At 37.6% G+C, this 27435-nt stretch overlaps 1 protein-coding gene across 3 annotated transcripts in view; it reads right to left on the reverse strand.

The window, feature by feature from the left end:
• The window catches only part of DNM3 (dynamin 3), a 575404-nt gene that overhangs the window by 128327 nt on the left and 419642 nt on the right, over positions 1–27435 (reverse strand). For all 3 annotated transcript variants that reach the window (XM_028123031.1, XM_028123033.1, XM_028123032.1), the window contains one exon: positions 25037–25146. In XM_028123031.1, coding sequence (XP_027978832.1) covers positions 25037–25146 — 110 coding nt within the window. The remainder of the gene's footprint in view (positions 1–25036; positions 25147–27435) is intronic.

The raw sequence follows: 27435 nt of genomic DNA on the forward strand, positions 1-27435 counted from the left end.
GTTTGGAGGTTCTTCAAAAAGTTGAAAATAGAGCTACCATACAATCCAGCAATTGCACTACAGGGCATTTACCTCAAAGATACAAATGTAGGGATCCAAAGGGGTACGTGCACCCCGATGTTTATAGCAGCAATGTCCACAATAGCCAAACTGTGGAAAGAGCCAAGATGTCCATTGACAGATGAATGGATAAAGAAGATGTGGTGTATATATACAATGGAATATTATGCAGCCATCAAAAGGAATGAAATCTTGCCATTTGCAATGACGTGGATGGAAATGGAGGGTATTATGCTGAGCAAAATATGTCAATCAGAGAAAGACATGTATCATATGACCTCACTGATATGAGGAATTCTTAATCTCAGGAAACAAACTGAGGGTTGCTGGAGTGGTGGGGCGTGGGAGGGATGGGGTGGCTGGGTGATAGACATTGGGGAGGGGTATGTGCTATGGTGAGCACTGTGAAGTGTGCAAGACTGCTGAATCATAGATCTGTACCTCTGAAGCAAATAATAGATTATATGTTAAAAAAAAAAAAAGAAGAAGAAGATAGCAGTAGGGGAAGAATGAAGGAGGGGAAATTGGAGGGAGAGACGAAGCATGAGACTATGGACTCTGAAAAACAAACTGAGGGTTCTATAGGGGAGGGGGGTGGGGGATGGGTTAGCCTAGTGATGGGTATTCAAGGGAGCATGTTCTGCGTGGAGCACTGGGTGTTATGCACAAACAATGAATCATGGAACACTACATCAAAAACTAATGATGTAACATATGGTGATTAACATAAGAATAAAAAAAATTTTGGGCGCCTGGGTGGCTCAGATGGTTAAGCGTCTGCCTTCGGCTCAGGTCACGATCCCAGAGTCCTGGGATCGATTCCCACATCGGGCTCCCTGCTCCTTGGGAGCCTGCTTCTCCCTCTGCCTCTCTCTCTCTCTCTCTCTCTCTGTCTCTCATGAATAAATAAATAAAATCTTTAAAAAAAAATAAAATAATTTTAATGAAAAAATAAAATAAAATGCTATTTTAGAATTTAATAACTTTTCTGAAATGAAAAATGTATTTATAATATAATTTTCTTATGTTTAAGGATGGTTCATTGGCTTAAAAAAAAGGGATATTTGAAGATTCAGTTTCTCTAACTTTATCTGCAACAGCTCCATCTAAAGATGCTAAAAAAGATGAAGACTGACATGTCACAAAGTACCCTGACTCATGGAAGGAAGGAACGTAATGCAAAGAAATAGGACAAAGCTATAAGTATGAAACAAAAATAGGATGAAAGCTCTTCCTTTCCCTTGGCTTTATATATGTTCATAATGTCCCTTCTTGTCCAGTGTAACTGAGCACTTTTGAATAGCATTATAATGCCAGTTAAGTCACACCATCATTTGAGACCAATCATTGAAGATTTAAAGAAACAGGAACCACACATTTTAAACAGAAATATAATGTATTCTTTGAAAGCCCAATATTCTTTGTTAGAACTCTTCAAAGTAGAAATGAAAAAACGCTTGAATCATCTTTTTAAAAAATATTTTATTTCTTATTTTTAGAAAGAGAGAGAAAGACAGAGCACGAGCAGTGGGGGGAGGCAGAGGGAGAAGGAGAAGTAGACTCCCTCCTGAGCAGGGAGCCAGATGCGCAGGAACCCAGGTGCGGGGCTCAATCCCAGGACCCTGAGATCATGACCTGAGCCAAAGGCAGATGCTTAACCAACTAAGCCACCCAGGTGCCCCCAAAACCCTCGAAGTATTTTATGGGATAAGTTGTTGTGTTATAGTGGCTGGAGAAGTGCATACTGTAGCTGAGAAATTAATGAATAAAACTTTTTTTACACTTGACATTAATGAATACCTGCTGGATAAAAAGTCAGTAAAAAGAAATTACTGTTATTTTCCAATGATAGAGTAACCTGTCTAATTAAAGATTTAGTTGCTAACATGAGTCATGAGTTAAAAATCTCATCTGCAGAATTACACTTTTACCTTAAAATGGAAGAAGTCTAAAGAATGACGATACTTTTTTAATTGTATTTGTCTAGTCCAGTATCAGTACTAATACTCAAAGACCATTTATAAGAATGCTTACCAAAAAACACAAGTGTTACTAAAATAGTCAAAGTGTAGAATATTTTTTTCATTTCACAGTTTATCTTTTTTTTAAGATTTTATTTATTTATTTGACAGAGAGAGACACCGCGAGAGAGGGAACACAAGCAGGGGGAGTGGGAGAAGGAGAAGCAGGCTCCCCACTGAGCAGGGAGCCTGATGCAGGGCTCGATCCCAGGACCCTGAGATCATGACCTGAGCCAGAGGCAGATGCTGAACGGACTGAGCCACCAGTCGCCAGAATTTCACAGTTTATCTTGCAGCAAATGCATTAACATTTGCACCAATGGTGCAGAAGCAAAGGTGGGGGCTTTAGCATCAGTGAAGACAGTGTCATTAAGCTGTATTGATAGTCATTGTATTCTTCACTTCCATGCACTCACAGTTTTTCAAAAAGTCACTTTCACTTAAGGATATCTTGATGAAGCAGTGAAACTAATAATGGTATTAAACCTAGAGCCTGAGGGCACACATCTTTTTAATATTCTGTCACAGAGTGATAAGTACACATCAGCACTTCTGCTGCATACTGAGGTGCTTGTCTTGAGCAAAGGCACAATTCCACTGTTAGCTGAAGTACCAGCTTTTTATATGGGAGGCCATTTTTACTTGAAAGTCTGACAGACAGCCAATCTACGGTTATGCAAACCTGAGTTCTTGGCAGACATTTTCTTAAAAATGGACAAAATGAGCCTGTCACTTAAAGGAAGACAACTGACAGTACTCATGACCAATGATGAAATATGGACTTAGAACTTTGGAAACCTTGTATCTCCCATCATGGGCTTGAAACCATCCCCCTTTCTGATGAGATTGGTGGTAATATTAGGAATGTGATTTTTAAATATCCATTTTATAATGAAATGTGTACACACTATGTAGCAGATCTATGTAAATCAGTGAACCAATATTTCCAAATGACAAATTATGATGCTACAAAATCGCTAAGGTCATTTAAAATGCACGAAAGACCAATGAATTAATGTAGCAGAATATGAAAAGTTCATTGATACGATTTCAGGTTCCAGACTGCAACTAACTTTTTGGAAACTCACTTGTTGAGTTTTAGTGAGGTATCAAAGAAGAAAATCTATAATTATCTAAAAAGACTACTAAAATACTTTTTCCTTTCTAACTACATATCTGTGTGAGGCCAGATTTTCTTCAGATACTTCAACCAAAACAACATATTGCAACAGATTAAAAGCAGAAGCAGATATGAGAATCCAGCTGTCTTCCATTAAACTACACATTAAAGTTTTGCAAAGTTGTTAAAAAAAAAAGCCACTCTTCTCACTGATATTTTAAAATATATTTCCCCATAAAAACATACTATTTAAGTTAGCATGAAATAGATTTACTACTATTATTTTAAATGATTTAATAAATGAATATTTTTTAAATTTCTCATTTTAAATTTCTACCAATGGATATAATTGGCAGTATGCTAATAAATGCTTAACAACTAGCTATCCAGAAAAAGAAAAAAGCCATGGTTTGTAGAATTTGCCAATTTCCATGGTATTAGTATCTCTCACTATAGCCAATTGTAAGCAACAATGTGAAGCCAACTAGCTCACAGAATTTCTGATATAATCCCCACAATCCACATAAACAAAAGCTCTTTAAATTCCTCAACAATTTTTAAGAGTAGAAAGGGGTCCTCAAGCCCCAAAATTTGAAAGCCATTGGTATAGATCTTATGTGGCCAATTTATTTTAAAATTCACAGTATAAACATCAAAACACAAATATTTTAACTACCTTACTGCTCTGACAGACTGAACCAAGTGGCAAGAATTTATCTACTTTCTGAAGCAAAATTATTCTATAATATTAAAACACGTGCAGACTAATATCTAGTAGAATAACATAAAGCACTCATGCTTTGGCCTGTAACGGATTTCTAGGTATGGAGTGAGGTATGGATTCAACAAACACACTGACAGCAAAAGCAGATACTGTGTTCGAATAGTCAAACTACTCTCGGCAATTGCATTTTTTGAAACTGTTCCTTTATATAAGCAGTATTTTCCTCAGATTCTAAGAAATAAACACAGGCAGTTTCAAAATTAGAAAAAGAAAAGAAAAGGAAAAAACTCGCTCTGGTTAGGCTCTGAAAATATTTTCTTTATGAAACCATGCATCTGCTCAGAGTTAGCTGCAGAGTGTGACTAACATTTTCTACCAAAGCTTGTGCCGTGTCAGTTCCCCTTACTGATGCTGCTTGTGTTAATTAAAATTAATTACACATGCCAGTAAATAGTTTCCCTCTGAACGCAGCAAATAGAAGCAGAATAATATAATTTATAATTTATATACAAGGTATATAATTAAAACCTTCATAATATTTTCTCTCATAGGTATAGTCAATAAGGACATTCTTTAATGGGTAAGTTGGTTGCACAGCAAATCAACTGAGGAAAAATAAAAATAGATCACACATGCAACGTTGGGTCCCCAAAAGATTTCTGATTTGTAAATTGATACTGTAAAAAGCCAGGCTTATAATTAATATTCTTGGCTGCATGATTTGAGGGAGTTCAGTGATCTTCATAAAGGTTTATACATCTGTGTGTTACTTTGATTTAAAGGCCTTTTTTTTCCTCCCAAACTCAGGAAGTCCTAGGCAAGGTGTTACTGCTTTAGTAATAAATCAGGATAGTACCTGGTTACACTGGTAATAATGGAAAACACTGTGTCAGCCAGAGAGTGCCATGGATACATTGTTCAGTATAACTGGATTTAAACAGGAACAGATTTGAATAATAACCCTCTTTGGACTTTTTCAATTTATTCTATTTTATGTAGAGTTTTTGTTTGTTTGTTTGTTTTGGTCAACATGCAGATTGTTTTACAATATTCTATAAGTCATCTCCAAAACCCTGATTATTCCAATAGGCAGTAAAACGTGCCCTTAGTTTTCTTATTTTTGCTCTTGGGAGGCCTCTTCGACTGCCAACTGAAACTTAGGTGTTTAGAAATTTCCTTCAGGCTAGACCCAGCTAGGGAAATTTTCACACCCCTGCTTAATTCATTTCTTAAGAGCTCTTCCCAGCAGGTTGCTGACTGAAATACCTGATCTCTTGGCTATTTCCCTGCTGGCTTGGGGAGGAGGGGGAGGCTATGCTGACACAAAATCACCACCACACCACTGAAGCCGTAGCACACAACTCACTTTAATTTTATCCTCACCACAAATAACCAAAACGTAAACCCATTCTTTAAAAGCCTGAGACTGGCAGTCAATATCTTGAATACAGTTCTTTAGAATGACTAGTTAGTTTTCAAAAAGAAAAACTAATTTTTAAACAAAAACTAGTAATACGATACTATTTATAAACAAGCACATATTTAAAAATATTGGATCATCTGTACTAGTCTCTTTTAATGATGACCCGTCAGACTTTCTCTTGCAACTTAACCACTACAGCGTCTCATTTAAAGACTGCATGGTAGAACAGAGCATTTATTTTTCTGCAGCATGTTTGCAACTAGTGATTGTTCCCTATCATTAATGAACACAGCGGGGGGCCCTTTTATGGTCCCCAAATGGAGGCTGTCCCAAGCCACAGTGTTTGTCTGAAGGGGCAGTGGGGGAGGGGATTGCCCATCAGCAAACAGTCGTTCCAGGAAGTAGGTGGGGAGCGGGCAATGTATTCGTTCTGAAATCCTAGAAGAAAAGTAAACTTGCTGTGAAGAACAAAATTTCTTTTTGTTCTTGAACTTTACACAGCCGTATTGGGCTCATTCATCAAGACTGCCCTTGGACACAAACCTCCAGAACATGAATGCCTCAAACACTGACCAAAATCCCTGCTGGTGCTACTAATGGCTTAAAGTCCAACCCCACTTTAAATCCTTGGGAAGAAAGGAACTGAACTGAAGTTGCTGATTCTATCCTATCAGTCTCTTTGTTTGAAATACTCAAAGGGAGCACAAAGTCTAATTCCCCTAGAAAAAATGGATATGAATTACACACAGGTGTTTTAAGCATGAAGAATTTCTCCAAAGCCTTTTAGTGACATTTGAAAAAGTTAAAAAGCATCAACTTGCCATTTTTCTCCCTCAGAAAAGGCAGAAACAGTCATCCAAGTAGGGCATCATACTCCTATTTCACTTCAGAGTTTAATTTGAAAACCAATAAGAGAAGAATTTAAATTGATTGCTTCAAGCCACAGACATTTCATACCCAAGCAATTATGTTGGCTTTCATGAGAATTTATCTTAGCTGTGAAATCAATTGTCACAGACTTAGTTAACAAAAATATTACCAAATCATATTTGATTTTTGTCTTGGTGTAGCTGGTGAATCAATTCAAATGGGCAGACAATTTTAGCTCTTTAATCCATCTCTCCCCAGACGCCCTCTTTGAAAACATTTTCACCCCTCCTCTCTGGTGTACCTAGGGTTTCCTAATGATGCTATTTCACAACCAGAGAGACACTCAACAAGGGGAAAGATAGAGTAGTGAGAGCTGGGAAACTATTGTAATATGCAGGATCAGAACCACATGACAACAAATACCTTTGCAGTTAGAAACCGGAACGAAGGAGGAGAGCAAACAAACAAACAAAAAAACAGATTTGTATTTAACAGCTTTCAAGATATAAAGTGTCCTTTTACTGACTTGCTGAACATGTATTTCTATCCAAATCCTCAACAAGGAAAGCACAGGGTTTATCTTTTTAGATTTATAGTGGGAAATAAACATTACTGTCATATTGTGAACTTTGCAATCAGTAACTCTGCAAAAGTCCTCAAATCTCTGTCTGACCCATGTGACCCTAATAGTTCTAGCAGAACCAAGAAGGACCCAAAACTCAGCAACAGAAAACTAAAATCCTGTCTTCTGGCTCTCTACCTCCCTTACTCTCAAAATTCTATATATAACAGAAAACCTGAAATTAGTTAATACTTTGCTTGAGCTAAAGAAGTGAAGATTTAGAAAGCTGAATGGAGATACCTACAAAACATTTTTGAATAATAAAGGTAATATGAGAACACAGACAATTTACAATAAAACATCTATTCTCTATATTTTTTTCTTACAGGACAATGACATGGAATTCTGTTCAACTAAATTCAAATAAAACTTATGTATACAGTTTGTACAGAACTGAAAATTCTCAGGTTCTTACTTTTTAAATGAAAGATTCCTTTTTGTGTTCATTTCCTCTAAGCGTTTTCATTTATATTTCCATTTTCAGCCCACCCAGATCTGAGGCCATAGGCTTCTAGAGCTTGCCTACAGAATGCTTTTTATTGGCAATGGGTGTTATTTATATCTTCTCTATATAACAGGGAAGAAAAGTTTAATATCTATACATTTATTCATTCCCTCATGTTATTGAGCTCCCACAATTACCAGGCACCCTGTTAGGCCCTGGGGATAATGCAACGAACAAGACAAACACTACCTCCCCCTCACAGAAAGTAGTCCAGCAGTGGAGACAAATGTCGGTTATGTGATTATATTTAAATTAATTTATGTGTGTTAAAACTAGAAAGTAGTACAAGGTGTTAAAATGTTGACTTAGCACATTCCATTACTTAAACACATTAAGTGTTCTCACAGTAATACCACTGACACCTGATTAAAACCAGTTTGCTTACGTGCTCCTCAAAACAATGCATCAGACTTCAGTTAGTCTCATACTGGTGCCATTTTTTGGATACTAAGAATAGAGTATGGGGAAAACCAAACATTCATATCATACCTGAAGTTACAGGGATGATACTATAAACTGGATAAGATAGTTGAAATTGTCAAAGATTTTTTACTGTCAAATTGATTTTTTTTTAATCTACCAGGTACTTCTAGCTAGAGAGTATTACAAACACCCCTACACACAAAGATGACCCATCCACACTCCATGGGGAAATGTAGGGTAACACACATTTCATTATTCAGCTTGTACTGGAAGACCAGTTACTAACTGAATCTTCATCTGACAAAGAAAAATTCTCTTGAATCAGAGTATTCAAAAGAGAAACAATTCTCACTTAGTATTCTATGAGGCAAGAAGAAATGTCTGAAACATTCTTTTGACAACTCTGGGGTAAAATGAAATAAAATAACTTCTCCAGGTATCATGTTTATGTCCCAAAACACAGGCTTCATTGCATTGTATTCCTTACACAATATTTCATTTCCGATTATAAAACACTACATGTTTTTACTCTACTGAGTTTCCAATAAATTTGAGCCTCTGCCATCCCCATTTATGGAAGAGTAATTGCTTCCCTTTTAATATAGATTTGACACTACACCACATCCGAGTGAGACATGACCTTTTAGACAGGGCATTGTATACCACCTTTTGCCCAGCATACTTAATTATGCACTTTTTCAAACAACTTAGACTCCAAGTGCGTCTTAATATAGAAACACAGCCGTAAAGGTATATAAATGGAAAACCTGACTCCAATTTCTTTCCAGCTAACAAGTGGAAAAATATACCACTCAACAATGAGAATAAAGAGCCATTCTTTTCAGAATGCCTAAAGCGCATACACAAGCTATAACGTGGCATTATTTGACATTTATTGAGTGTCAGCAATGTGCTGGGGACTAAGTGGAGTAGTGAAACATCCTCAAATCACTTTCTTTAGGAACAGGGGGAGGAGGTGAATTGAAACACTTGGCAATGTTGATAAACCATATCCTGAATTGAAGCTACAAAGCAGCATCAAGGGGAAAAAAATGCCTTATTTTAAAAGAAAACAGAGCTGGACAACCCCCAGGGGTACTCAGAAAATACCATGTGGCTGCCCTACAAACCCCCTGGACAGACACAGATCTCTGCTGGTTACCAGAACTGACATACCTTGGACCAAATGGGCCTTAGCGTGACCTTAAAAGTGAAGGCCTGCCTGGGGAGAGCAAAGACCAGCACAGTGAAGCCATTATCTAGACATGCTTCTACCAGAGAAAACGTGGCATTTCTAACAAAATCAAATGGAACAAAAACCTGGGGGAACATTCCAATCTTAGTCCAGGTCCTGCCACAAAGAAGTTTAGAAATCTTTTAACTTAGATTTCAAAATGATTTGGTGATGCAACAAATGTGAGAACAAACTATTGCAATTTAATCAGTCTCCCCAGGTATCTAGGGTATGTTCTTTGAAAGACCCAGAGGAGACCTGGGGGATGCATACTCTTACCTGGAATTTTTGTAGGTTAAATCAGTCTAGGTGTGAAATTCACTCTCCTCAAGCGCTGAAGTCACTGCAACTAGTAACAATTCCTTCCATTTATAAAAATCTTAGCACTAAAACACTGTTTAGAATGGCTCAAAAATCTGGTCACCAGACTCATAAAGATCATATTAATTCACCAGGACACTGAAGGCTTTTTAAAGAAGGATGTTAAATGTATCAATTCTCACACACCTGATGATTGGGGATTACAGAATAACTTTTAAACTTTATAGTGGAAAGTTGAAATAGCAACTGTATGAGCTCTTAGGAACAATGCTGTGGTAGAAGTGGCAATGACTAATAAAGTTTTTAAAGAACTGTAGCAAGGGTACTGGTCAGTTCTATGTTGGGCTTTGCAAAAGAGACTGAAAACATTTCACGGAAATTGGTTGGACCTAAGAACAAACTGAAATACCTCCACAAGAAGTTAAAAATCTTTTCCTTGCTGCTCTTTGGGGAACAATTCCAATTAAAATATTAGGTGGAATTCCTGTTCCATGGTCAATATCAAAACTGTGGCATCAGAAAGAGCCCTGGGTCAGGAGACATCTGGTCTGGGATCCAGTTTTGCCTGTCATTAACCTGCTTTTGTGACATGGGGAAAGCATTTAACTGTTATAGGTGTCAACTCTTTAACCTGTGAGATGAGGAGACAGACAAGATTATCCCTAAGGTCTCAGAGAACCCTAGAAAGCCATGACATTTTACAATTACATTGGTGACAACCCCAGTGTTCACACAGGAACTTTTAGCCCCAACCCAATGCATCTCCCATGGGTCTGCTGAATGGCTAAATATTCTGATCCAAAACACTGCAGTGGAAGACAGGGATGAAGCATACAAATCAATAGAAGCATTTACAAACTCTCTTCTACATCTCTTCTGAAATGGATAAATTACTAAAGGCAAGAAAAGAACTTTTCTTATAAGATCTTGTCTCAGAAGAAAGAAAAAACTAGGAATGTAGCCTTAAAATCAATGTTAAGTGGTATATATATATATATATATATATATATATATATATATATAAAATCTCCAATGGAATATTATGCAGCCATCAAAAGGAACGAAATCTTGCCATTTGCAACGACATGGATGGAACTGGAGGGTATTATGCTGAGCGAAATAAGTCAATCAGAGAAAGACATGTATCATATGATCTCACTGATATGAGGAATTCTTAATCTCAGGAAACAAACTGAGGGTTGCTGGAGTGGTGGGGGGTGGGAGGGATGGGGTGGCTGGGTGATAGACATTGGGGAGGGGATGTGCTATGGTGAGCGCTGTGAACTGTGTAAGACTGATGAATCACAGACCTGTACCTCTGAAACAAATAATACATTATATGTTAAAAAAAAAAAAAAGAAGAAGATAGTAGGAAGGGAAAAATGAAGGGGGGGAAATCGGAGGGGGAGACAAACCATGAGAGACTATGGACTCTGAGAAACAAACTGAGGGTTCTAGAGGGGAGGGGGTGGGGGAATGGGTTAGCCTGGTGATGGGTATTAAAGAGGGCACGTACTAAATGGAGCACTGGGTGTTATATGCAAACAATGAATCATGGAACACTACATCAAAAACTAATGATGTATGTATGGTGATTAACATAACATAATAAAATGAAAAAAAAGAATCAACGTAAGTGGTGAAAAGAATATCATTTAAGTATAGCTGATAGAATTATGCTAAGCATATGGGCTTTTGAGAGATGCAGGGTTTTCCCTCTACATAGACTAGTAAAATACATAAACTTGTATGGGTAAGGCCAGTTCAATAAACCCCAGGAAGAAAAAAAAGGGATGTTTTTATTATTTTTTTTAACTAGGGCTCATCTTGCCTTTGAAATTGGCTTCTTCTCATCCAGAACAGGCTACAACAGATTAAGCAACATTTCCCACCCATTTGCTTTGACTAATACTATTTCCTCTTTGGGATATTCCTTTCAATCTCCTCTCCATCAATTCATGCTAAGACCCAACAGGAGGAGTCACCTTACATGCTGCGAAGGACTGCTTGTGGGACTTAAGTACTAGAATGGAATACACTACCTCAGATCCGGTTAAATGTTACCTTACACACTATAACCCATTTGTTTTGTGTATAATAGTCTCTCAATCAGACTACCTTTTTTCCTTTCTTTTTAAACCTCTTCATTGATTCTTAAATTTTCTGTCGTAAGATTAGTGAGAAATGAATCCTGTATGGCACTCACTGGTGATTACAAGTGTCATGCAAAATAAGATCCATCTTGTATTTCATTTAGAGTACCAACACTGACATGCATACTGATAATGCAGAAATGCCTAATAAATACTTTGGAGTAAATAAAGAATAAATATTTTTTACTGAGAGAATAAATAGGAGAATAGGAAAATGATAGCTGTTTTTCTCTAATTGGTTTGTAAAACATTATGTTTTTTTTTTTTTTTAAAGATTCTGTTATTTTTAAAGTAATCTCTACACCCAATGTGGGGTTCAAGTTCACAACCCTGAGATCAAGAATCATATGTTCTACCGATTGAGCCAGCCAGGTGCCCCAAACATTCATGTTTGTAAACACAGAGAACCCCCAGGCTATCCTTCTAGGTATACTTTTATCATAATCTTCACTTCTGGAGGAAGTCAGGAACATAGCTTTGTGTTTCAACAATGTAATGCTAATGAAAGGCCATTTCATTTTAACTGAAAGGGCAGAATAAAAAATTTAAAAACTCTTTCCTACAAGAAGTCTAGAATTGCTGGAAAACATTATTTTAAATGCCTAACCTCTTTCTGAAATGAAACAGATCCTTAAGAGTAAACAAACAAACAAAGACTGTCATTTTTGACACTGAACGGTGTCAGTTTCAGTAACCAAAAGGCTTGAGTTGTAGTAGCCCAAAAGAATAGGCAACAAGAATCTTGGGATTTAAGTGACAGCCAGCACTCTCCAATGGCCACATCCTCAGAAAAAGCATGGACTAAGAAAAAAAAAATCTGTTTACTAACAAAAAAAGATGACAGGCAAGTTTGTTTTGCCCTGGTCACAGATGAAGAGGGTACCAGAAAACTGGAAGATAGCACTAAAGAAATGACCCAAAATGAGGCACAAAGAGACATATATGTATAAGAGAGTTAAACATATAAAGAACAGGATAAAGTGGTTTAATATGTGTCTAATAGGTATTCTGGGAAAAGCAAAAAAAAAAAAAAAAACAAAAAACAGAGAAGAGACAAAAGTCAAAGAGATAATAATACACAGTTTTTCACTCTTTATGAAAATGATAAATTCTCAGGTTTAGGAAACACAATGAATCCCAAGCAGGAGATATAAAGCAAAACACACATAAACACATCATACTGAAGCTTCAGTATACCAAAAGCAAAAGAGATATTGAAATCACCCAGTGAGAAAATATAGATTAACTTTAAAAAGAAGCAACAATTAGATGATTTCTTAAAAGTTGAAGCCAGATGTGCTACAGTGAGCGCTGTGAATTGTGTAAGACTGTTGAATCACAGATCTGTACTTCTGAAACAAATAACGCAACATATGGTAAGAAAAAAGAAAAAGAAGAAGATAGCAGGAGAGGAAGAATGAAGGGGAGTAAGTCAGAGGGGGAGACGAACCAGGAGAGATGATGGACTCTGAAAAACAAACTGAGGTTTCTGGAGGGGAGGGGGGGGGATGGGTTAGCCTGGTGATGGGTATTGAGGAGGGCAGGTTCTGCGTGGAGCACTGGGTGTTATGCACAAACAATGAATCATGGAACAGTACACCAAAACAAATTATGTAATATATGGTGATTAACATAACAATAAAAAATTAAAAAAAAAGTTGAAGCCAGAATACGGGAAAATAATGACTTCAAAGTTATGAGATAAAAGAACCATCAATATATAATTTAATATCCAACTGAAGTATTATTCAAAAATGAGAGCAAAATAAAAACATTTTCAGGAAAACAAATACCAAACTGAGAGTTACAACCAAGTAGTGCCCACTGAAAGGATTTCTAAAAGGTATACTTTAGTGTGAAGGAGAACGAATCAAAATTAAACACTGGGATACAAGAGGAAAGTGAACAAAGAAATTGACAATCATGTTAATAAATCTAAACAAACATTGCTTATGTGAACCAATTTGAAAAAGGTGGTAAGAAAGTAAGATGGAATGCAAATACTGGTAACAACAGTATGAAAATCAGGAAAGTTAGTGGAGTTTAAGTGTTTCAAGGTCATTTTGGAAAAAGAGTAGAAAGACTAACTTCAAATTTTAAGTCAAAAATGAGTAATTAAAAAGAATAAAAATAAGGTATATAGAATAAAAATAAAGTGTATAACTGCTAAAGTATATAAGGAGAAAAACAAATTAACTTGAATTTTAAAAAGTCAGGAAAGAAGTGGGGAGGGTAGAAAACAAGTACAGAAAAGGCAGGATAAGAGAAAGACTAAGATAGGTGTTCAAATAAACTCAATAAATCAGTTATAAAGATATAAATGGACTAAACTCACTAGCTAAAAGAAAAAGGACTCACATTAGATTAAAAACAAATAAATCCAGATGCATGCAATATAAGAGAAACACCTAATAAAAATACAAAATGGAGGGCACCTGGGTGGCTCAGTTGGTTAAGCAACTGCCTTCGGCTCAGGTCATGATCCTGGAGTCCCGGGATCGAGTCCCACATTGGGCTCCCTGCTCAGCGGGGAGTCTGCTTCTCCCTCTGGCCCTCCCTCCTCTCATGTGCTCTCTCTCTCTCTCAAATAAATAAATAAAATCTTTAAAAAAATAAAAAAATAAAAAAATAAAAAAATAAAAATAAAAATGGTTGGGGTGCCTCAGTGGCTCAGTTGTTTGAGCATCAGACTCCTGGTTTTGGCTCAAGGTGTGATCTCAGGGTCATGAAATCCAGCCACAGGTCAGGCTCCGCACACAGCGGGGAGTCTGCTTGAGATTCTGTCTCTCCCTATGCACCCCTACCCGCACTCTCTCTCTCAAATAGTCTTTTTTAAAAAAATGTTTGATAGCAAAAAAGGTAAAAAAGATAAGCCAAGCAAATATTAACTAAAAGAAAGGTAGTACAGTTATATTAAGAGCAGACAAAATAAATTTTAAGGCAAAGAGCACTGTTGGGATTAAAGAGGGTTATCACAAAATTATATGTATATGTATATATATATATATATATATCTTCAGGAAGATAAAGCAATTCTAAACTTGCAAGAATCTAATAACATAGACTGGCCTCAAAAAACATAAAGCAAGGGGCGGAGCAAGATGGCGGAGGAGTAGGAGACCTAGATTTTGTCTGGTCTCAGGAATTCAGCTGAATAGGGATCAAACCATTCTGAACACCTACGAACTCAACAGGAGATCGAACAGGAGAGTAGCAACAACTCTCTGAACAGAGAAGCGACCACTTACTGGAAGGTAGGGCGTGCGGAGAAGTGAATCCGAGGCGATATTCCGGAGGATAGACGGCGGGGGAGGGGCCTCCGCCTGCCGCTTCTGGCAAGTGATAGAGCCGCGGAGCACAGAATCGGACCTTTTAGAAGTTGGCTCAGCGGAGGGACGTCGCTGCAGTGGCTAAGCGGGGGGTGGAATCCTCCCGGGACGGTGTGGTCTCAGGACCCTTGGGGTCACAGAGAGACCGGGGGTGCCTGAGTGCGCCAGAGCTCCCAGGTATCAGAGCAGGGAAGCCGGCTGCAGAGACGGAGCAGAGTCGCGGGCTCTCAGCTCTGGGTTGCCATAAACTGTGATCTGCGGCCCAGTCGGGGCACGGCTCCCCCAGCAGGGACCCAACAAGCAGCAGATCCGGGGAGACTCCCCTTCCTTCCCGGGGAGGAGCGGTGCGGGAACGCACTGCAGGGATCTGCTGGGTTTGGAGACTCCGAGCGGGGTCGGGTGCCAGAGATAGCAACGCTCGATCACAGGCCGGGTGAGCACGCAGTGCGGCCAGAGACCGGGGACACGGAAGTGACTGCTTTTCCCTGGGGGCGCACTGAGGAGCGGGGCCCTGAGTTCTCAGCTCCTCCGAGTGGAGATTGGGAGGCCACCATTTCTGCCCTGGTCCTCCAAGGTTCCCTGTTCCCTTGCAGGGAACAAAAGCTCCTGAGAGCAAACCGGAGCAGCTTCCTTAGCCCGGACCGACAAGGGCGGGGCAATTCCGCCTCCGGCAAAGACATTTGGAAACCACAGCAACAGGCCCCTCCCCCAGAAGATCAGCACAAACAGCCAGCAAGCCAAGACCAAGTTGATCGATCAAGGAGAATAGGAGAACTCCAGCGCTAGGGGAATACTGCACATAGATTCATGGCTTTTTTTTTTTTTTTTTTTACCATGATTCATTATTTCATCAAAGTTAATTTTTGTTGACTTTTTTTTATTTTTCTTTTTCCCTTTTTCAACCAACATCTTATAAATCCCCTTTTTTAAAAAAAAAATTTTTTTTATTTTTTTTTCATTTTTAGAGTCATATTTTATCCCTTCATAGTAGTTACCCTTGTTTTTGGCATATATATATAAGTTGTTCTCTCTTTAAAATTTTGAGGTACAGTTTCTTCTAACAGATCAAAATATGCCCTAAATCACTAGTGTATGGCTTTGTCCTATTCTCCTGCCTGATCACATTCTCTCCCTTTTTCCTTTTTTTTTTTCCTTAAATCTTCTTTCTTTTTTCAAACAACTTATCTTACCAAGTCCTTTTATAAAATCTTTTATAATTTTCATCTTTACAGTCATCTTCCATCCCTTCATTGTATCAACCCTTATTTTGTACATATATGTCTTTCTTCCTTTAAAATTTTAGGAGGCACTTTTTTCTAACAGACCAAAATACGCCCAAAATCTAGTGTGTGGCACTGATCTATGCACTAGCATGATCATATTTGATCATATTCCGCCTTTTTTGAATTGTTTTGTTTTTGTTTTTATCTTTTTTTTCTTTTTTTTTCTTTCTTTCCCTTTCTTTTCCCCTGGTTTCAGGTCTTTTCTGATTTGTATACAGTATATTTGCTGGGGACGTTGTAAACCTGTTAGCCTTTTGTTCTCTCATTCATCTATTCTCCTCTGGACAAAATGACAAGACGAAAGAAATCACCTCAGCAAAAAGAACAAGAGGTAGTACCGTCAGCCAGGGACCTACTCAATACGGACATTAGTACGATGTCGGACCTAGAGTTCAGAATCATGACTTTAAAGATACTAGCTGGGCTTGAAAAAAGCGTGGAAGTTATTAGAGAAACCCTTTCTGGAGAAATAAAAGAACTAAAATCTAACCAAATCGAAATCAAAAAGGCTATTGATGAGGTGCAATCAAAAATGGGGGCACTAAATGCTAGGATAAATGAGGCAGAAGAGAGAATCAGCGATATAGAAGACCAAATGATGGAAAATAAAGAGGCTGAGAAAAAGAGAGAGAAACAACTGCAGGATCACGAGGGCAGAATTCGAGAGATAAGTGATACGATAAGACGAAACAACATTAGAATAATTGGGATCCCAGAAGAAGAAGAGAGAGAGAGAGGGGCAGAAGGTATACTGGAGCAAATTATAGCAGAGAACTTCCCTAATGTGAGGAAGGAAACAGGCATTAAAATCCAGGAGGCACAGAGAACCCCTCTCAAAATCAATAAAAATAGGTCAACACCCCGACATCTAATAGTAAAACTTACAAGTCTCAGAGACAAAGAGAAAATCCTGAAAGCAGCTCGGGAGAAGAGATATGTAACCTACAATGGTAGAAACATTAGATTGGCAACAGACCTATCCACAGAGACCTGGCAGGCCAGAAAGGACTGGCAAGATATCTTCAGAGCACTAAACGAGAAAAATATGCAGCCAAGAATACTATATCCAGCTAGGCTATCATTGAAAAATAGAAGGAGAGATAAAAAGCTTCCAGAACAAACAAAAACTAAAGGAATTTGCAAACACGAAACCAGCCCTCCAAGAAATATTGAGAGGGGTCCTCTAAGCAAAGAGAGAACCTAAAAGCAGCAAAGAGCAGAAACGAACACAGACAACAGACAGTTAACAGTCACCTTACAGGTAATACAATGGCACTAAATTCATACCTTTCAATAGTTACCCTGAATGTAAATGGGCTAAATGCCCCAATCAAAAGACACAGGCTATCAGATTGGATTAAAAAACAAGACCCATCAATATGCTGTCTGCAAGAGACTCATTTTACACCCAAAGACACCCCCAGATTGAAAGTGAGGGGGTGGAAAACCATTTACCATGCTAATGGACACCAAAAGAAAGCTGGGGTGGCAATCCTTATATCAGACAAATTAGATTTTAAACGAGAGACTGTAATAAGAGATGAGGAAGGACACTATATCCTACTTAAAGGGTCTATCCAACAAGAAGACCTAACAATTGTAAATATCTATGCCCCTAACATGGGAGCAACCAATTATATAAGGCAATTAATAACAAAAGCAAAGAAACACATTGACAACAGTACAGTAAGAGTTGGGGACTTTAACACCACCCTCACTGAAATGGACAGATCATCTAAGCAAAAGATCAACAAGGAAATAAAGACTTTAAATGACACACTGGACCAAATGGACTTCACATATTCAGAACATTCCATCCCAAAGCAACGGAATACACATTCTTCTCTAACGCCCATGGAACATTCTCCAGAATTGATCACATCCTAGGTCACAAATCAGGTCTCAACCGGTACCAAAAGATTGGGATCATTCCCTGCATATTTTCAGACCACAATGCTTTGAAACTAGAACTCAACCACAAGAGGAAAGTCGGAAAGAACTCAAATACAGGGAGGCTAAAGAGCATCCTACTAAAGAATGGATGGGTCAACCAAGAAATTAAAGAAGAATTAAAAAAATTCATGGAAACCAATGAAAATGAAAACACAACTGTTCAAAATCTTTGGGATACAGCAAAGGCAGTCCTGAGAGGAAAGTATATAGCAATACAAGCCTTTCTCAAGAAACAAGAAAGGTCTCAAATACACAACCTAACCCTACACCTAAAGGAGCTGGAGAAAGAACAGCAAAGAAAGCCTAAACCCAGCAGGAGAAGAGAAATCATAAAGATCAGAGCAGAAATCAATGAACTAGAAACCAAAAGAACAGTAGAACAGATCAACGAAACTAGGAGCTGGTTCTTTGAAAGAATTAACAAGATTGATAAACCCCTGGCCAGACTGATCAAAAAGAAAAGAGAAATGACCCAAATCAACAAAATCATGAATGAAAGAGGAGAGATCACAAGCAACACCAAAGAAATACAAACAATTATAAGAACATATTATGAGCAACTCTATGCCAGCAAATTAGATAACCTGGAAGAAATGGGTGCATTCCTAGAGATGTATCAACTACCAAAATTGAACCAGGAAGAAATAGAAAACCTGAACAGACCTATAACCACTAAGGAAATTGAAACAGTCATCAAAAATCTCCCAAGAAACAAAAGCCCGGGGCCAGATGGCTTCCCAGGGGAATTCTATCAGACATTTCAAGAAGAATTAATACCTATTCTCCTGAAACTGTTCCAAAAAATAGAAATGGAAGGGAAACTTCCAAACTCATTTTATGAGGCCAGCATTACCTTGATCCCAAAACCAGACAAAGACCCCATCAAAAAAGAGAATTACAGACCAATATCCTTGATGAACATGGATGCAAAAATTCTCACCAAAATACTAGCCAATAGGATCCAACAGTACATTAAAAGGATTATTCACCACGACCAAGTGGGATTTATCCCTGGGCTGCAAGGCTGGTTCAACATCCGCAAATCAATCAATGTGATACAATACATTAACAAAAGAAAGAACAAGAATCATATGATCCTCTCAATAGATGCAGAAAAAGCATTTGACAAAGTACAACATCCTTTCTTGATCAAAACTCTTCAGAGTGTAGGGATAGAGGGTACATACCTCAATATCATAAAAGCCATCTATGAAAAACCTACAGCGAATATCATTCTCAATGGGGAAAGGCTGAGAGCTTTTCCCCTAAGGTCAGGAACGCGGCAGGGATGTCCACTATCACCACTGCTATTCAACATAGTATTAGAAGTCCTAGCCACAGCAATCAGACAACAAAAAGAAATCAAAGGCATCCAAATCGGCAAAGAGGAAGTCAAACTCTCACTCTTTGCAGCTGATATGATACTGTATGTGGAAAACCCAAAAGACTCCACCCCAAAACTGCTAGAACTCATACAGGAATTCAGTAAAGTAGCAGGATATAAAATCAATGCACAGAAATCAGTGGCATTCCTATACACCAACAACAAGACAGAAGAGAGACAAATCAAGGAGTCTATCCCATTTACAATTGCACCCAAAACCATTAGATACCTAGGAATAAATCTAACCAAACAGGCAAAGGATCTGTACTCAGAAAACTATAAAATACTCAGGAAAGAAATTGAAGAAGACACAAAGAAATGGAAAAACGTTCCATGCTCATGGATTGGGAGAATCAACATTGTGAAGATGTCAATGCTACCTAGAGCAATCTACACATTCAATGCAATCCCCATCAAAATACCATCCACTTTTTTCAAAGAAATGGAACAAATAATCCTAAAATTTGTATGGAACCAGAAGAGACCCAGAATAGCCAGAGGAATACTGAAAAAGAAAAGCAAAGCTGGCGGCATCACAATTCCAGACTTCCAGCTCTATTACAAAGCTGTCATCATCAAGGCAGTATGGTACTGGCACAAAAACAGACACATAGATCAATGGAACAGAATCGAGAGCCCAGAAATGGACCCTCAACTCTATGGTCAACTTATTTTTGACAAAGCAGGAAAGAATGTCCAATGGCAAAAAGACAGTCTCTTCAACAAATGGTGTTGGGAAAATTGGACAGCCACATGCAGAAGAATGAAACTGGACCATTTCCTTACACCACACACAAAAATAGACTCAAATGGTTGAAAGACCTAAACGTGAGACAGGAGTCCATCCAAATCCTAAAGGAGAACACAGGTAGCAACCTTTTCGACCTTAGCCGCAGCAACTTCTTCCTAGAAACATCGCCAAAGGCACGGGAAGCCAGGGCAAAAATGAACTATTGGGATTTCATCAAGATAAAAAGCTTCTGCACAGCAAAAGAAACAGTCCACAAAACCAAAAGACAACCGACAGAATGGGAGAAAATATTTGCAAATGACATATCAGATAAAGGGCTAGTATCCAAAATCTATAAAGAACTTATCAAACTCAACACCCAAAGAACAAATAATCCAATCAAGAAATGGGCAGAAGACATGAACAGACATTTCTCCAAAGAAGACATCCAAATGGCCAACAGGCACATGAAAAAGTGCTCAACATCGCTTGGCATCAGGGAAATCCAAATCAAAACCTCAATGAGATACCACCTCACACCCGTCAGAATGGCTAAAATTAACAAGTCAGGGAACGACAGATGTTGCCGGGGATGTGGAGAAAGGGGAACCCTCCTACACTGTTGGTGGGAATGCAAGCTGGTGCAACCACTCTGGAAAACAGTATGGAGGTTCCTCAAACAGTTGAAATTAGAGCTACCGTTCGATCCAGCAATTGCACTAACTGCGTATTTACCACAAAGATACAAATGTAGGGACCCGAAAGAGTACGTGTACCCCAATGTTTATAGCAGCAATGTCCACCATAGCCAAACTGTGGAAAGAGCCAAGATGCCCATCGACAGATGAATGGATAAAGAAGAGGTGGTATATATACACAATGGAATATTATGCAGCCATCAAAAGGAATGAGATCTTGCCATTTGCAACGACGTGGATGGAACTGGAGGGTGTTATGCTGAGTGAAATAAGTCAATCAGAGAAAGACATGTATCACATGACCTCACTGATATGAGGAATTCTTAATCTCTGGAAAGAAACTGAGTGTTACTGGAGTGGTTGGGGGTGGGAGGGATGGGGTGGCTGGGTGATAGACATTGGGGAGGGTATGTGCTACGGTGAGCGCTGTGAATTGTGCAAGACTGTTGAATCACAGATCTGTACTTCTGAAACAAATAATGCAACATATTTTAAGAAAAAAGAAAAAGAAGAAGATAACAGGAGAGGAAGAAAAGGGGAGTATGTCAGAGGGGGAGAGGAACCATGAGAGATGATGGACTCTGAAAAACAAACTGAGGGTTCTAGAGGGGAGGGGGGTAGGGAGATGGGTTAGCCTGGTGATGGGTACTGAGGAGGGCACGTTCTGCATGGAGCACTGGGTGTTATGAACAAACAATGAATCATGGAACACTGCACCAAAAACTAATGATGTAATATATGGTGATTAACATAACAATAAAAAAAATAAAAAATAAAAAATAAAAAACATAAAGCAAATAACAATAATCAAGCTCATAATCACAAAGTGAGGTTTTTAATACCCCTCTGATGAAGTGAGATTCTTTATAGCTTTTATCTGTCTCCCTGCCAAAACCCCCCTCTCGAACATAATCTAAAATGTATCATCATTTTTGTCTATTTTATTCACAAATGTATTTTAAGTATATAGAGCAGGTCCTGGCACATATGACTGCCTAATAGAAACTCACTGAGTGTTTGAATTAATTAATATGAAAAAAGATAATAACTATAGAGACTGAGTAGTACAATGAACGAGCATAATCCAATGGACTCTCATGGAACCCCACACTCCCAAATCAATATATTCTTCTCAAGCACACATGGAATATTTATGAAAATTCACCATATCTAGACTGTATTCTTTGACCACAATACCATTAAGTTAGAAATCAACAACAACAAACCAATAAAAGTCCATGCACCAAAAAATGTAAAACATACTTCTAAATGAGTCATAGAAGAAATCATAATGAAGATTATAGAAATAGAAGATGAAGAAAACAGAACTTAACGATAACAAAAAATATTATATTTCAAGAGTACCTAGAGGGAAATCTATAAATTTATATGCATATATAAGAAAAAGAAAGGACAAAAATTGATGAGATACACATCTAAATTAAGAAGTTAGGAAAAAAGACCTACAAAATAAATAAAAAGAAAATACAAGGAAGAAAATATTGAAGAAAAGATCAGAGATTATTGAAATAGAAAAAAAATATACACAAAAAAAGAATAAAAAAGTCAAAAGCTGTTTCCGTGAAAATAGATAAAAGTCTGGCAAGAATAATTATATTTAAAAAGATAAGGTTTAATATTAGAAATAAAAAGGTCAAATTTCAGATACAGCAGGAATTTGAAAAAATAGAACATTAAGAAATACTTGATCCTAATATACTTAAAAGAATAGAACAATTTCCTAGAAAAATATAATTTATCCAAAATGACCATGATAAAAATAGAAAACCTAACAAACCTATAATTATTAAATATTAAATCACTAGCTAAAAGTTTACTTAACAAAACTGCCCCCCAGGGCCAGCTGATTTTATGGGTGAGTTGTACCAAATAATCAATTAACAGTTAATCCCTATCTTAAACAAAGTGTTCCAAAGAATAATAAGGACTTATTCCCACTTCAATTATAAACCTAACAGAAAGATATGAAAACCAGGCAGGGTCAGCACAAAAAAAGGACATTTATGGGCCAATAACCATAGATGCAAAAGTCTAAGCAAATTCTTAGCAAAAAAGCCAGGAATGCATAATAAATAATACTGTATAATGACTTAGTTTAATCCCAGGAGATCAGGATGGTTTAACACTAGAAGGTCTATTAATCTATTTCAGTACATGAACAGATTAAAGAAGAAAATTATACAATTTCTGTAGGGACAGAAAAAGCACTTGATAAAATTCAACATTCACTCATGATTCAAACAGAAACAGAAACCTTAGCAACTAGGAACACAAGGGGCCTTCTTTACCTGATATCAGTTACCTATCAGAAAGTACTTAATTATAAAATTATGAAATAATTCTCCTTAAAATTAAAAACAAAATAAGGATGCCCAATTGTATTCAGCATTGTACCGGGGGTCCTAACCAGTACAAAAATAACTGAAAATAATCAAGATTTCAGAGGAAAAGACAATGGCAAATATGCCTATAGATGGAACATCCTTGTACTCACAGAGGTCTCTGAGAAGTGCTTGAAGAGTTCACTACCTTCTGAGAACTCTAGGATTCCAGAATACCTACCTAGAATTTTAGAAGTCCAGAGTTACCTTATTTTGGTGTCTTTTGCTCTCTTAAACACCCACAGTTGTATTTCATCTAAAAAGATACTCTACCACTGTCTGATTTTTTAAATTTTGAACCAAGCCCTTTTATAACCTGAACTTTCGAGGTTGACCAAGAACTCAAATCGACTACTTATGTAGTAGTCATACTTCCAACTCTGCATCCAGGCAGGAAGGCGGAGCACATCTGTGAAGATTCCTTTGGGACCTGCCAATTACCCACTGCTTTGAGGAAAGTATGTAAACAGTACTAAGTTGGCCCTAGTACGAGGATACACTACTGCTCTCTCCAGGAAATCTTTTTATTCTTTATCATCACAGTGTTTTTTTCATAAGCTACTCTCAAACAATACTAAGTCTTTAAAAACTCCCATCTCAGTGTTCAGTAGGGGAATTACATTTAATTTTCTTTCCCCTTGATTCTTTAAATGATTTGTTCTTGTGGTTTTTCTAAGTATTTCTGTATAATGAGTCACTCTGAGCGACTGACTGGGAATGTAGGAAGAAGCCTTCTTTTGCTATTTTAATTTACTGTGTGACTGACCCTGGGCCGGTCATTGAACCTAATCAAGGAACTTCATTCATTGCTAAGATAAAAGGCCAAAGAGATGGGTTAAAATTAGACCCTGCCACCTAATGACTCAGTCTCTTAATAACTGACTCACAGAAATTAATTAGCTTCTTCCTAGAACATTTCCATTTAGAAAAGGTCTCCGTGTTATCCTCACCGCATTGTAACCCTCTGAGATATCTCTACGCCATGTTCTATCACTTCAGTAAGTAACCATGGCACTCCATGATAATTAGCCCCAAATTAAGTTTGATGTTGTAGGTGAGGGACAGGAAAACAAACAAACAACAGCAACAAAACAAGACAAAAAACACAAGTGGAAGGGAAAGGAAGGACTTAAACCCAGAAGTCCTAACTCAGTTTGAAGCTTTCTCATGTACTAATTTTAGGATCTGAAGAAAGTCAGTTAACCTCTCTGAGCTACAGTTCTAATTTATAAAATGGTCACCAAGCTACTCTATCTTTCAACCTCATGGGAAACTGATTAAAAAATGACTGAGTATAATGCTTTGAAAAACTGTGAAGTACTACATATTTGTATTCCCATTAAGTGAATAATTCTATTCACCAATGCTAAAATGCCATCCTGATATAAATAAGAAGGTCTTGGGTAATATCCATCCATGCTGGATAGATACTATTAGAAATTATGACGGTAATTTGTAAGTATGTACATAATAAATTCAGGACAAGGAAGACTTTAAAATAATAAAATGTACTTTAAGAATGAAAGCAGCATGATTTGGGTGCCTGCTGAAAGAGCAGGGAATAATTAATAAATATTTGAAGATCCTTCTTACTCTAAGTTTTAATCTTTTGAACCCATAACCTATGGTGAGAGCTAAACATACAAGCTAAATGAAAGGAAAACTATAGAGTTAACAAATTTCAAGTTGGGACCAAAGGAACTCTTGTAAATATGATCTCTAGATCACATAGAAATTCAAGTAAAAAATATCTGAAGACAGAAGCTACTCCACTTTCTTACCTTTGTTCTGTATTAAAAAGTGCAAAGATGTGCTTGCTAGACATAAAGCTCTTTTCCACATCTCGAACTTTCAGGTTGTCCAAGGGGAGCATATACTTCTTTTCTTTTTCCTATTGAGAGAGAAAGAGAGGGAGAGAAATTGGCTTTAATAAAAGATCTTGAAGCCTGCCAATGGCAACACATCACCTGAGTTGGCCAACAATTGATTACAATATTTTGATACCATCACGCACTATTTTAATACCAGCTGTCAATAAATAAAAGCTATCTGAGAAAAGAGACTCCAGTGATTCTCAACACATGGGTCGGAAGGATGAAGGGAGGAAAAGTATGGAGGAAGGAAGGGCTCAGTGATAGAGAGAACACATGGTCCTCTATCCTTTCTTCCTCATGTGGGTCCCCTTAGATGTTTTAAAATGTTAGTTTGATATTAAGAATTTAGCCATCTGTTAATATTTAACAAAAATGTTCTGGTCCTAATTCAATGAGAAATGCCAGATGGATTTCATTTCATATTTTATTTGCAGCCTAAGCAGTTTTGATAGCCAGTGGTGGCAGGAGCCTGGAAGCACAGGACCCCGGTATGAAATACCCCCCTATAAACCGGGAGAAAACACAGCAAAATACTTCCTTCATTTGGGTCTAGAAAAAAATGTGGGTCAAAAAAATGTGGGTCCAGAAAAAAGTGATTCCATTGTTGAGCTCTTTGAGAAAAAAAGAACCCATTAGAAGTGGACTGATACTAACTAGAATAAATTCTCTTTTAAAATTAACAATTCTTTAGGAAGAAAATGGAAATTGGGGAGGGAGGTCTGCAAATGGGACTAACCTGGTGTTAGTGAGACATACTGGATGCCAAAGAATTATTAGAAACATTTACTATTAGGGATTGGCCCAGGGACAATATTATCGTATGTATAAATGCCTAACAATCAGTCTAATAGAGAATCAAACACTCAGCTTAAGAAACCTAGTCAGTGTCTATTACCAGGGGCATTTTAGCACAGTCCTTGTTCAACGGTACCCTGTGTATCTTTGTTCAACAGTACCCTGTATCTCTGGTGCTGGTCCTGAGAAAAAGCAGGACTAGACTCCAGAGGAGGGAAATATGGATACTTAGGCATGACTTTTAATAAAACTACTATTACTGTATTTCCTGTCGAAAAATGCATGCACTGTACAGACATGTTTGATATAAATCTTTTTGTTCCTATAGCCCCTATAGCACTAGGCTCAGTAGAGTGGAGCAGAACGTGTGTGTGTGTGTGTGTGTGTGTGTGTGTGTGTGCGCGCGTGTGCGCACGCACACACGCGCGCACAGATGCATGTGTGCACACTTGTGCACCCTAGCCAGTTTGTGGGGGCCATGTTGTCTGCAGACCCCATAGAGAGTTATTGCCCAGAGAATCACTGGCTTTGCCACTTCTTAGCCCCAAATTAATTAGAGAAAAGTTGGGCAGAACACATCAGAATAAGAAGGCAGAGAGAAATAGAGGACTAAATCAGTTGAAGGAAGTTGGTTGGAGAACAAAATGGCTGTCCTGGCAGACAATGTCATCAGAGCTCAAAAACATATAAAAGAAACTAAATGGGAGTGAGAGAAGCCTAAGAATAAACATGAAAAAGCAAAGCACTGTAAGAAAATTCCAATATTTCTTGTGCAAAAATTAATAATATATTAGCAAACACAAGGATATTCTTAATAACAAAATACATAATTTAAGTTAATGAAGTATCATAGTTGAGTCTAACTTGTTTGAAACACTTGTCAGGCTATTTTAGGATAGAATTCTAAAAGGCAAGATCACAGATTGAATAAAAAGCTATCCAATACATAATCAAATGAAAATGCTTGAAATCCAGGGAACATTTTTTTTATTGGATGTTTTTCAATGCCCTGAATTTAAGCAGCTGGATTTTTTTAATGCACCATCCTATTCAACCTTTTGAAATGATGGATTCGCCTTTTAGTGGGAAATCTGCATTTCATTGTAAAGATGGAACACAATGTCCTTGGCGTGTTTTCTATAGAAGTAGGCTCCCTTTCATACTGCGTTCTTTAGCATATAGTGAAGACCAAAAATCCAGCGAGTTTATGTCAGACATTAAATGCTGGAGAAATACACACATATGCAGACAGGGGAACATGAAAAATGTAGTTTCATTTCCAAAGTACTAAGTGTCATTTACCCAAGGTTTTTGAGGACATATTGCTAAGTTATTTCATAATCAAGAGTTTTAAGACGGAGAAAGGGAGAAGAAAAAGAAGATTCAGACTGACTTGTTTAATTAAAGTTGTAAGTCAAGTGGAGAATTAAGAGAGCAACGAAACAATCTATCAGGGATATTTCTAAAATTCTTGGTGCTTTGGGGAAAGAATGATGTTCTGTTAAAGATGT

The sequence above is a fragment of the Eumetopias jubatus genome, unplaced genomic scaffold, assembly GCF_037043125.1.
Source record: "Eumetopias jubatus isolate StellerSeaLion01/CBP00866 unplaced genomic scaffold, mEumJub1_p1.0 scaffold_12, whole genome shotgun sequence".
NCBI classification, from domain to species: Eukaryota; Metazoa; Chordata; class Mammalia; order Carnivora; family Otariidae; genus Eumetopias; species Eumetopias jubatus.